Here is a 12,479-nt window from a genome sequence, read left to right on the forward strand (position 1 = left end):
TATCCAACACTATTATACTGATACATTTCTCTTTAAGAAAGTCACTTTTTCTACTTTATTTATTGTAGAAGGAAACTTTATCTCAATCCCATGAATGAAAAACTAGTATCACTTTCAACAAATAGGTACCCCAAAAAACACATATATGTGTGTGTGTTTATAATAAAATAACTCTTAAATTCCTGCTAGCTCATTGTTGATTGCCTTTGCTCTGAGCCTAAGGCTTACATTTTCTGTTAAAAAAAAAAAAAAAAAAGGAAAAATGAGAAATGTCAATAGAATAGCCATCTCAGTCAAGGGTTCAATGTTATTTAATGGTCACCTTCATGGACCCACTTAAAGTTACTTCTGATACACTCTAAGAAACATTGTTTTAAATAGCTATTGAGCACTGGCTCAAGGTAGTATGAAAGAAACAAAGATAGAAAGTACAGGCCCTGACTTCACAATTTATAGTCATATAGGGAAGGGGCACCTGGGTGGCTCAGCCAGTTGTGTCTGACTTTGGCTCAGGTCACAATCTCACAGCTCGTGAGTTCGAGCCATGCATCGGACTCTGTGCTGACAGCTCAGAGCCTGGAGCCTGCTTTGGATTCTGTGTCACCATCTCTCTCTGCACCTCCCTTGCTCGTGCTCTCTCTCTCTTTCAAAAATAAGTAAACATTAAAAAAAAAAATCTTAAAGTACTATAAGGAAGATAAGACCTGTCTTCCAACGTGATTGGCTTGGATTAATTAACTGTTAATAAATGGAATAGAGTTCAGAGGAAGGAGAGGTACTTTCCACTGGAAGCAAAGCTTCAGAGTAGAGGGAGCATTTGCTCTTGACTTTGAGAGGTGGGTGGGATTCTAGTAAGCCAGTATTTGTAGGTTCTCTGTTGGCATATGTCTTCAAGATATTTCCCTGACTCTTCTGAAGACTAGCAGCCAGGGTAAGTTACAAGGATAGAGAATACTCTCTGTTTTCAAAAGTATTAAGCCACCTGGGAAGAGGATTGATCTTTCTTTATAAAACGTAATTACAAGAAACCTAAATATTATTAATTAATTTTTTTGATGTTGAACACTTAACACTCTTGTATTTTCCCCAGTTTGCCAGCACTGCCAAATATATGAAGAATACTCCTTATGTTAATGAGGTATCAAGTGATGAAGCTCTCCTGAAAAGATACAGAAAAGAAATAATGGATCTTAAAAAACAGTTAGAGGAGGTATGTATGAACCGACAGATTTAGGGGCGCCTGGGTGGCTCAGTCGGTTGAGCGTCCAACTCTTAATTTCAGCTCAGGTCATAATCTCACGATTCATGGAATCAAGCCCTGTGTCGGGCTCCATGCTGGCAGCACAGAGTCTGTTGGGATTCTCTCTCTCTCCCTCTCTCTGTCCCTCCCCTGCTCCTGTACTCTCTCTCTCAAAAGAAATAAATAAAAATTAAAAGAAAAAAAAGAATAGGGGCAGATTTAGAACTAAGAGCTGCCCAAATACCCAGAGATTCTTAACTCCTCAATAGCTGAGGTCTACAACCTAATTTTTTTTGGGGGGGGGGGGGGGGGGCTGTGTCATAAGTTTTTATGGTGCTAAAATAGAAACATAAAATTTTACCATTTTTTAAGTGTAAAATTCAGTGGTATTAGGTACATTAACAGTGTACTGATATAATCACTGCCACTATTTCCCAAACTTCTTCATTGTCCCAAACAGAAACTCTGTACCCATTAAATAATTACTTCCTATTTCTCCCCCGTCCCTCCAGCCCCTGGTAACCTCTATTCTCATTTATGTCACTATGAATTTACCTATTCTAGATACCTCTGGCAAGTGGAATCATGCAGTATTTGCCCTTTTGTGTCTAGCTTATTTCACTTAGCAAAAGGCTTTCAAAGTTAATCCAAGTCATACTATGTATTAGAACTTAAGTCTTTTTTTATCCATTGTCTGGATATAACACATTTTGTTCATCCATTCACCTGTTCATGGACAGGTGGGTTGATTCTACCTTTTGGCTATTATGAATAATGCTGCTGTGAACACTGGTGTACAAGTATCTATTTCAGTACCTCTTGTCAGTTCTTTTGCACACACACCTAGTTATAGAATTGCTGCGTCAGATGGTAATTCTATGTTTAACATTTTGAGGAACAACCATACTTTTCCACAGAAGCTGTACCATTTTGCACAACCAACACATTGCATGAGGTTTCGAATTTCTCCACACTTTCACCAATATTTGTTATTCATTTTACTTTTTTTGTATAATAGCCATCCTAGTGAGTATAAAATGATAAGTGTGTTTAGTTTTATAAGAAACTGGGGGCGCCTGGGTGGCTCAGTCGGTTAAGCATTCGACTTCGACTCAGGTCACGATCTCACCACTCCCTAGTTCCAGCCCCACGTCCGGCTCTGTGCTGACAGCTCAGAGCCTGGAGCCTGCTTCAGATTCCGTCTGTCTCTCTCTCTCTCTCTCTGCCCCTCCCCTACTCACATTCTCTCTCTCTTTCTCTCCCTCCCTCCCTCCCTCCCTCCCTCCTTCCCTCCCTCTCTCTTAAAAATAAATAAACATTAAAATTTTTTTTTTACAAATAAGAAACTGCCAAACTGTCTTCCAAAGTGGTTGCATTCCCACCAACAATAAGTAAGAGTTCCTGTTGCTCCACATTGTTCAGCATCTGGTATTATCAGTGTTTTGGATTTTAGCCATTCTAATAGGTGTGCAGTGGGTATCTCGTTGTTTTAATTTGCAATTCCCTAGTGACATATGACATTGTCTTTTCATGTGTTTATTTACCATCTATATATCATCTATGGTGAGATGTCTGTTCAGATCTGTTGCCCATTTTTAAATTGGATTATTTTCTTATTGTTGGGTTTAGAAGTTCTTAGTGTTTTTTGGATACTAATCTCTTACCAAATATGTGTTTTGCAAATATTGTCTCCCAGTCTGTGGCTTGTTTCTTCATTTTCTGAACAGTGACTTTCACAGTGCGGGGGTTTTTTGTTTTATTTTGTTTTGTTTTTTTATGCAAACATGATTCAACTTTATTTTTGTTTACAGGAGACTCTTCCTTTTTGGATTTTTTAATTTTAGTTGAATCCAAGTTAGTTAACATATAGTGTAATAATGGTTTCAGGAGTAGAATATAGGGATTCATCACTTACATATATCACACCATGCTCAACAAGAGCCCTCCTTAATGCCCATTACCTATTAACCCCCACCCACAACCCCTCCATCAACCCTCAGTTTGTTCTCTGTATTTAAGAGTCTCTTGGGGTGCCTGGGTGGCTCAGTCGGTTAAGCGTCCGACTTCGGCTCAGGTCATGATCTCACAGTCTGTGAGTTCGAGCCCTGCGTCGGGCTCTGTGCTGACAGCTCAGAGCCTGGAGCCTGCTTCACATTCTGTGTCTCCTTCTCTCTCTCTCTGCCCCTTCCCTGCTCATGCTCTGTCTCTCTCTGTCTCAAAACTAAATAAACATTTAAAAAAAAAAAATTGTTTAAGAGTCACTTATGGCTTGCCTTCCTCTCTGTTTTTATCTTACTTTTCCTTCCCTCCCCTATGTTCATCTTTTTGTTTCTTAAATTTAAGAAAAAGATTTATATGCTGTTGTAAACATTGGGGTGCATGTGCCCGTTGGAAACAGCACACCTGTATCCTTTGGATAAATTCCTAGTAGTACAACTGCTGGGCCGTAGGGTAGCTGTATTTTTAATTTTTTGAGGAACCTCCATATTATTTTCCATAATGGCTACACTAGTTGGCATTCCCATCAGCAGTGCAAAAGTATTCCCCTTTCTCTGCATCCTCACCAACATCTGTTGTTTCCTGAGTTAATTTTAGCCAATCTGACAGGTGTGAGGTGATCTCTGATTGTAGTTTTGATTTGTATTTCCTTGATGATGAGTGATGTTGAGCATCTTTTCATGTGTCTCTTAGCCATCTGAATGTGTTCTTTGGAAAAGTCTCTGTTCATGTTTTTTGCCCATTTCTTCGCTGGATTATTTGGTTTTTGGGTGTTGAGTTTGTTAAGTTCTTTACACCTTTTACAACCTAAATTTAAAACAGCTTTCAAGTAAGAAGAAATCAACTCATAAAAATTTTTCAATTTAATATAAACTGAAAAATTTGATTTCTTGAAATTATTTTAGATTGTTTTTCATTTCCAAAAGGCAAAATTGGAGATGTTCAGATGGGCCAAGTAGAGATAGTCTCTCTAGGGGCGCCTGGGTGGCGCAGTCGGTTAAGCGTCCGACTTCAGCCAGGTCACGATCTCGCGGTCCGTGAGTTCGAGCCCCACGTCGGGCTCTGGGCTGATGGCTCAGAGCCTGGAGCCTATTTCCGATTCTGTGTCTCCCTTTCTCTCTGTCCCTCCCCCGTTCATACTCTGTCTCTCTCTGTCCCAAAAATAAATAAACGTTGAAAAAAAAAAATTAAAAAAAAAAAAAAGAAAATCTAGCTATGTTTATTATTAATATAACTTAATATTATACTCTATAGGTTTCTTTAGAGACTCGAGCCCAGGCAATGGAAAAAGACCAATTAGCCCAACTTTTGGAAGAAAAAGATTTGCTTCAAAAAGTACAGATTGAGAAAATTCAGAACTTAACACGGATGCTGGTGACTTCTTCTTCCCTCACATCACAACAGGAATTAAAGGTAAAATTTAAAGGAATGACAACTCAGACTTAGTATATAGAGACTAGGATGGGTATTCCTATAGGTTTATAATATAGTTATGCATTTCTTATCCTTTGTTACAGTGTATTCAGGAAACCCAGAACATTTTGTGTGTTTGCCTATGTGTCAGCAAAACCTAAAAGGTTCATTAAAAATACTGATCTCTGATCCTACATGTAGAGATCCTAATTCAAGAAATCTAGAATAGGGGCACCTGGGTGGCTCAGTTGATCATCCATCTCTTGATTTCAGCCTAGGTCGTGATCCCAAGGTCATGGGATTGAGCCCCATGTCAGGCTCCACACTGAGTATGAATGATTATGATTTTCTCTCTTTCTTCCTCTGCCCTTCTTCCCCCACTCACGCTTGCTCTCTCTGTAAAATTAAAAAAAAAATGCACAAGAAGTCTGGAATATTGACAAGGAATCTATATTCAATATGCTTCTTAAGTAATTCTGATGAAGTTGATCAAGTGATTGGGAACCACAGGTGTCTAGGGTATATGGGAATATTTTCTCTTTAAAGAAAAAGAGTATCAATCTCAGGATAATTGATCTAGAATACAAATCAACATAGTGATCAAAATTCTGGTTTCCAGTATGTGTACTTTTTGTTTTTGGTAGAGTTAGGGGGTTTTTTTTGGTCAAGTAAGTATGTTTTGGCTATAATGGTATCATGTTTAAAAGGATGGCCTCTGGAGCTTGACTGCCTGGATTTGAATCCTGATGCTGTCAGTTCCTAACTCTTTACCTTGGGCAATTTCTTAAATACACTTTGTTGCATTTTCTTATTTGTGAGATATCTAGATCTCCACCTCATAGGAATGCTGGGAGAATTAAGTTAAATAATACATAGACTGTGCCTAACACTACACTTTCTACAGGGCAAATCCTCAATATATGTATGCTCTTAATTAAGGTAATTATTAATAGACATTATGCTCAAGTCACCATAGTTGGTATAAAGAAGACATTCGAAGAGCTATTTGTTGACAGACTGACGAGAAGAAAATAGTCCAATGGAAGGTATAAGGGAGAATATTTTAGGAAGAGATCTACATGTACAAAAGCTCGGAGTTGTGAAAACAACATAATATATTTCTTGGACTTAGAATGTTTTGGTGGCAGAGGAATTTTAAACCATAGTGAAGGATTTGAACACTGTGTTATGCTAAGGACAAGGAAAAGCCTTGTATGTAACACAGAACTGTGTTTTAGAAAGGTGTGTCTGCTTGTGTGCATCAGATTGGTTGGGACTGTACAAGGACTGTGACTCTGGAGATGCCAAAGATGTGGATAAATTGGAGAGCTGTGTGAGAGGTAGACTCAACAGGACTTTATGATTGTTTAGATGTGAGGGACAGGGATAGGGAGGTATCCAGAATAATTTGCAAACATTGCTAGGCTTGCTGGTGTTAAAGAACACTGTCCCAAGGACAACTTTTCAATAAAGGCAAAAGAATCCCAAAGGGAGCCCAGGATTAGCTGTAGAGTTGAGTAAATCTGGTGAATGTGGTCTCTAAGAGAAGAAAATATTTCAGAGAGGTAGTGATTAACAATGTCACATTCTGCTAAGAACTTAATTAAGATAAATATAGACATGGGGTACCTGGGTGGCTTAGTCGGTTAGGAGTCAGACTTCAGCTCAGGTCATGGTCTCGCAGTTCATGAGTTCGAGCCCCACATTGCTCACTGTGCTGACATCTCAGAGCCTGGAGCCTGCTTTGGATTCTGTCTCTCTCTGTCTGTCTGTCTGTCTCTCTCTCTCTCTCTGTCTCTGCTCCTCCCTTGCTCATGCTCTCTCTCACTCTCAAAAATAAACAAACATTAAAATAACTAAAAAATAAATAAAGGATAAATTTAGACAAAAACTTTTTGGATTTGGATATAAGAAGCTCATTTACAAAACAATTTGAGTTATGTGGTAGGAGTGGAAGCCACTTTACAGAGGGCTAAGATGGCCCGCAAGGGATTGGATCATGAACACAGTAGAGAGGACTGGCTTCAGAAGAAAGGATCATTTATAGATCTATAGAAAGGATCTATAAATCCTAGTAATAGGATTGTAGAGAGGATCGGATAAGACAATACTTGGACCTAGTAGAGGGACCACAGAAAAATGGTAAATGTGAAATATGGAAAAACACAAGCAGAGGAGGAGAAACCAGCAAAGCAGAGTGAGAGGTGAGGACAGCTAGCTGGGAGACAGAGGTATTCCTGGAAGGAGTAGATGGATGATGAGGAAGAATACAATGGTAGATAGAAGTAAGGACTGAAGAGTTTGTTTTAAAAAAAAATCAAAAGCAAATAGGGCACATGGATGGCTCAGTTGGTTGAGTGTTTGATTCTTGATTTTGACTCAGGTCGTGATCACAGAGTAGTGGGATCGAGCCCTGGGTCAGACTCCCTGCTAAGCGTGGAGCCTGCTTAAGAATCTCTTTCTCTCTCTCTCTCAAAAAAAAAAAAAAAGGTACTAAAATAAAATAAAAGTAAACAAAGAGGCTTGAGCATTTATCAGGCTAATAGGAGGGAACTGGTAAAGATGACATGAACAGATAACCCAGGGAGCAAGGTCTCAAGGGAGAAAGGAACAATGAGGTCAGGAGTGCTGGTGGAAGCATTAGCTTTACTGAACTGGAAGAGAACTGGCATTGTGAAGGCCACGTGTGTGAGATTCATTCACTGCAGGAAATTCAAATGGACTGTCTGTCCCTTGTCAGTTAAAGCTGGAGACTCAGACGTGCTTTTGGTGGCTATGGTGTGGCAACAGCAACTTCCTTTCTGGAGAACACTGGATTACTTACTTAAAGGGTTGTGAGTCTGCCAAGTCCTTTCAATTAAGTCCCAGAAAAGTTTGTAAATAAACCTTCAAATAAAACATGACATTTGTTTCATCAAATTTTTTTATGGGTTAAACACTGATTTTAGAAGTTTGTGTTCTCACAGGATGTCCTAAGCCCAGTATGATATTACATGGGCTTAATAAGAATTCTCCCAAGTTAGTGCTTTCCAAAAATGAAAACTGATTCCCTTGTTTTATGATGTTTGAGCCCAGATCTGTGCAAGGTAATTTTTATTTCTTTCTCCTTAGGCTAAAAGAAAACGAAGAGTCACTTGGTGTCTTGGCAAAATTAACAAAATGAAGGACTCAAATTATTTAAATGAATTTAATATGTCAGCAAATATAGCAAAAACACATAAGGCAGCTGTAACTATGATAGGAGAAATTGATGAATGTGAGTACTTTTTCAGCTGCTTTTAATTATAAAGGCATCCTTGTAGGGGCACCTGGGTGACTCAGTTGGTTGACTTGATTTTGGCCCAGGTCATGATCCCAGGGTTGTGAGATCGAGTCCCATGTCAGGCTTCACAATCAGCATGGAGCCTGCTTAGGATTCTCTATCTCACTCCCTCTGTCCTCTCCCCAACTTGTACTCCCTCTCTCTAAAGTAAAAAAAAAAAAAAAAAAATCAAAAACTCAAAATCAAAACAAAAAATTATCCCTGTAAAGAAAGACTTTCTTTATAATTCAGTTAATGTGCTGAACACATTTAATAAAATGTATGAATTTTAGATATGATTACAGATGTAGATAATGATAAAAAATTAGTAATTTTAAGACAGTGAACATTATTTTTTTCAAGACTCTTAATAATGCACTGTAGTTGAAACACATGAGACATGTTTTTATTGTTTGGTTTTTGTTCTAATCATTATCCAATTAAATTAGTATCCATATAACATCTGCCTTAAACTTTGTTTAATATTGCAAGGGGGACATTACACAGACATGTTTCAAAATAACATCTCCAACATTATCAGTATTTTTAAAGGGCATTTTAAAACCTACTTACAATGATCAAATCTTAAATTCAGATTTTGTCCCTATAATGTAGGTAACTATATTTTATTAAGGATCTATATTATATTACTAACTCCAACCAGGGATCTTAATTCATACAATACTATAAATGATCATATCTGTTGTTAATATATTCTTGGCATTCATATTGTGAGCACATGTTACCTAATTGGATCTTATTATTACCTCTGATCAGATTTTCTTATAGTCTTTGACTTTTGAGAAATTTTATTAACACATTTATGGATAAATTTCTTTTTCTCCTTATTATAGCTATCTCTTCAGAATCTGATATTTTCAGTAACACTCTTGATCCATTAACAGAGGTAGAGTGGAATCCAGCAACAAAGCTACTAAGTCAGGTAATTTAAGTGTACTTCATAGACATACTCTCTTTTTAAAATTCATTTTTTATTAGTGTTCACTATTGTTGCTGCACATTATAAGCTCTGACTTAATTTCGGTAACAGTTTTGGTTCTAATTACTCGTAACACTGCTAGTTGCTAACTGGCATGCGGAGGAGGCGAAAAATTTCATAATGCAGGTGTATCGTATTAGGTGAACCTTTGCTTCTGGTTCTTTACCAGCAGATCTTGGTATTCATGATTTTTTGTTTGTTTGTTTGTTGTTGGTGGTTTTTGTTTTTACTTAGACCCATAAGGGTAAAAAGGCTGATTTTTAAAGTGTCAAAATTCTCAAGCATATAGTAGAAAAATGACACATCGGGGGTGGGGGGTAATATTGCCAAATAAGACTGAAAAATAAAAGTATATTATATATGACCTTGTCAAAACTGTAAACAAGGAATACTATAGTAAATACTTCAGTGGGTAGAGAGTCCATGTTTACTTTCTAGGCTACTAATGTCCAAAGAAATACAGTATAGTTTTATAAATGTATTTGTTAAGGAAATTTCATTTTAGTTTTAGAGTGAAATCGCAGTGATGCTTGGGAATTCTTACCATTAGTTAACCATCATATTAGTTATAATTAGGTGAGTATTAGAGGTAAAGTGCTTTTATGTCCCTAAAACATCCTCTAGAAGTGTGTTATTGTTGGAAAATTCCTGGTGTTTATTTTTGTTTCTATAACTTACAGTTTATCTCTTTCTCATAATAGTATACAAAACAGGAACAGGCCTCTTTTGAGTATGGTAAAACATGGCACTAGAGGTCAATGAAGAATATTTCTGTTTCCCTTCCTAAATTCAGACCTGTCTGAGAAATAAAACAGGCATCAGATAGGTAGAGAATTAAATTATCAGCTTTATTACTAAGGAGCTTAAAAAACTGTGGTCAAATGGGGCACCTGGGTGGCTCAGTCGGTTAAGCAGCCAACTTCTGCTCAGGTCATGATCTTGTCTGTGAGTTCGAGCCCCGCATCGGCTCTGTGCTGACAGCTCAAAGCCTGGAGCCTGCTTTGGATCCTGTGTCTCCCTCTCTCTCTGACCCTCGCCCACTCATGCTCTGTATCACTCTGTGTCTCAAAAATAAATAAATGTTAAAAAAAAATTAAAAAAAAAAAAACTGTGGTCAAATGGACTTCCCAGTATACACCCTACCTCCCCAAATTCCTCCTCCCGACAACTTTTCCAGTTAAATATTGGCAGAGCATTGTTTATAAAATGTTTTTTTCATACTCCTTTCAAAATTGCCTGCTCTTCTAAATTAGCTAGTTTACCGAAATTCACACCCTTTATTTTACCCGGGATGAAACTAGACCATTAGATATTGAAGAGGAATCTCCTCCTGAAGCCAAGACTACACTGTATGCTAACTAACTTGAGAGTAAATAAAGTAAAATAAAAAAGAAAGATATTGACGAAGAGAATGACCTAAGTTGCTACATGATATAAGGTTAAATTAATTATTTGAGTAATCTAAAAGAAACAATATATGATTTGAATTCTGACTGTCTTGAAAATCTGGTTTTGTTGCCAATAGGAAAACTTAGAAAGTGAGCTGAATTCACTTCGTGCCAACTATGATAATCTGATATTGGACTATGAACAACTGAGACGAGAAAATGAAGAAATGGAGTTGAAATTAAAAGAAAAGAATGATTTGGATGAATTTGAGGCTCTAGAAAGAAAAGCGGAAAAAGATCAGGAGGTAAGAGATATGGAAACATGAAACTAAAACCACACTTTTCAAAGAAGTATCATTCTCTTAAAGATATTTCTAAGGTTGATATAGGAAGAATCCAACCATTTTCCATATGTAGACACAATTTAAAGAATTTAAGAAATAATTCATTTGTGTCACTTTTAAAATATTTAAAGCATATTTGTTTCACTTTTGCTCACGCACAAGAAGAAGGAAAAATTACAAATGTCTTTGGGATGGTTTGGTGCATCTGCCTATTGATGGATTTGTCTTGAATAAGTTATTTCATTGTAATTTGTATATTATCAGTTAATTGGTTGAGCACACGTAAATTCTGTCTATAGTATAACCATTTCCTACTGAGACCAATATGAATTTTACTATCTGACTGTTTTATGCATGGATACTACACATCCATGGACCCATGGATTTCATTTTCTTTAAAAAGTATATTCCTAAATATTTAGAACATTATTAGAATAGACAGGGAAGCTGATTATGCTCATGTCTTTTTCCATATAAGAGAGTTATTGTGAAAATTAGTGTAACTAAATACTAAATACTTGTAATGCAATTTTTAGAAATGAAACAGATCACTTAAATTTTCTAAATATATATTAGGCTCTATGTTAAGAGAACCTAATTCAGAAACCCTCAAACTTCAGGTACTTAGAAATTGTCCAAGAGATTTAAGATTTCTTAGAGCACACAGTCCTTAGAGTTCACAGACAGTATAAAATTATTTTGCAGAATTTTTGAAGGATATTCATTTTTCTGGAACAAGAATCCATAGCTGTTGTCAGACTATGAATCTGTCCCTACCCCACTCCCCTCTCCTGCCCTGCCAAATAAGAGCCAGTACTGGTGTAGTTAAATGATGAGTTAATTTGTAGCTACTTCTAAGATTTCTGTGTGGATAGCCCAAAGGAACACAATGCTCTTTCCTCAGTATCATTGTTTCATTTCTCACCCTCTTTTTTTTTTAATAAGGAAAAAAGAAATCTGTGCCAAAACTATTATTTCCATTCTATATACAAATTAAAGTTAATCCTACATTTATGGGTATATATCCTAAGAGGAAGTCTATATGTTCTCCACAGGGTTTCATTTAACTTGGTTTAAAATTTACATTTTAACAAAATACAAAATGTCATATATTGGCCCATGAATTTCAGTCTATAAAACAGAGTTTTATAAGGAAGGGGGTGGTGTAGTGTCATGGTTAAGACCATGGTCTCTGGAGCCAAACTGCTCAGATGCAAGGCTAACTGAGCATAAGTATAGCAATCATTTCTAAGTTTTTTACATGATTTCTGTATCTAATCAATAAAAACTGAAGCTCACTAAATTGTCTCACACACAAAAAGATTACAAAATAACACAGTATATGACTTTACTGTCACATCCCAATTTTTTTTTTCTTTTAACCACAGTCAAGGGGAGAAATAATCCTATTCTCTTCATCTTTACTTGGACACAATTAAAATTCTAGGTTCAATAAGGTAACCTAAAAGATTAAGTAATAAAAACTTAACTCTATTCAAAGCTCTTTTTGCAACGTCCATTCCATTTGAAACTAAGAATGTAAGTCTGAATATACAGTAAAATGTGTTCCCAAACCTCCATTTTGGGGAAAAGCTTAATGAAAACGGAATGAAAAGTCGAATAATGACCTTAAGACATGTGGGTATTGCCCTGGTTTGCCGATGGTCTTATAAATCACCAAGGCTATGGATAATTTTCAAATGGGAATATAGAAATACAGAATGTTTAGTGATTTTAGAAGGAGTAAGTATTGGGGCGCCTGGGTGGCGCAGTCGGTTAAGCGTCCGACTTCAGC

General features: G+C 36.8%; 1 protein-coding gene across 5 annotated transcripts in view; it reads left to right on the forward strand.

Annotated features, from left to right (window-relative positions):
* CENPE (centromere protein E) overlaps positions 1 to 12,479 on the forward strand; it is an 81,877-nt gene that overhangs the window by 13,531 nt on the left and 55,867 nt on the right. For all 5 annotated transcript variants that reach the window (XM_040477081.1, XM_040477108.1, XM_040477114.1 and 2 more), the window contains exons 12-16: positions 1,091 to 1,210; positions 4,493 to 4,651; positions 7,763 to 7,907; positions 8,807 to 8,895; positions 10,478 to 10,645. In XM_040477081.1, coding sequence (XP_040333015.1) covers positions 1,091 to 1,210; positions 4,493 to 4,651; positions 7,763 to 7,907; positions 8,807 to 8,895; positions 10,478 to 10,645 — 681 coding nt within the window. The remainder of the gene's footprint in view (positions 1 to 1,090; positions 1,211 to 4,492; positions 4,652 to 7,762; positions 7,908 to 8,806; positions 8,896 to 10,477; positions 10,646 to 12,479) is intronic.

The sequence above is a fragment of the Herpailurus yagouaroundi genome, unplaced genomic scaffold, assembly GCF_014898765.1.
Source record: "Herpailurus yagouaroundi ecotype Mexico unplaced genomic scaffold, PumYag 28, whole genome shotgun sequence".
In the NCBI taxonomy this organism is placed as follows: Eukaryota; Metazoa; Chordata; class Mammalia; order Carnivora; family Felidae; genus Herpailurus; species Herpailurus yagouaroundi.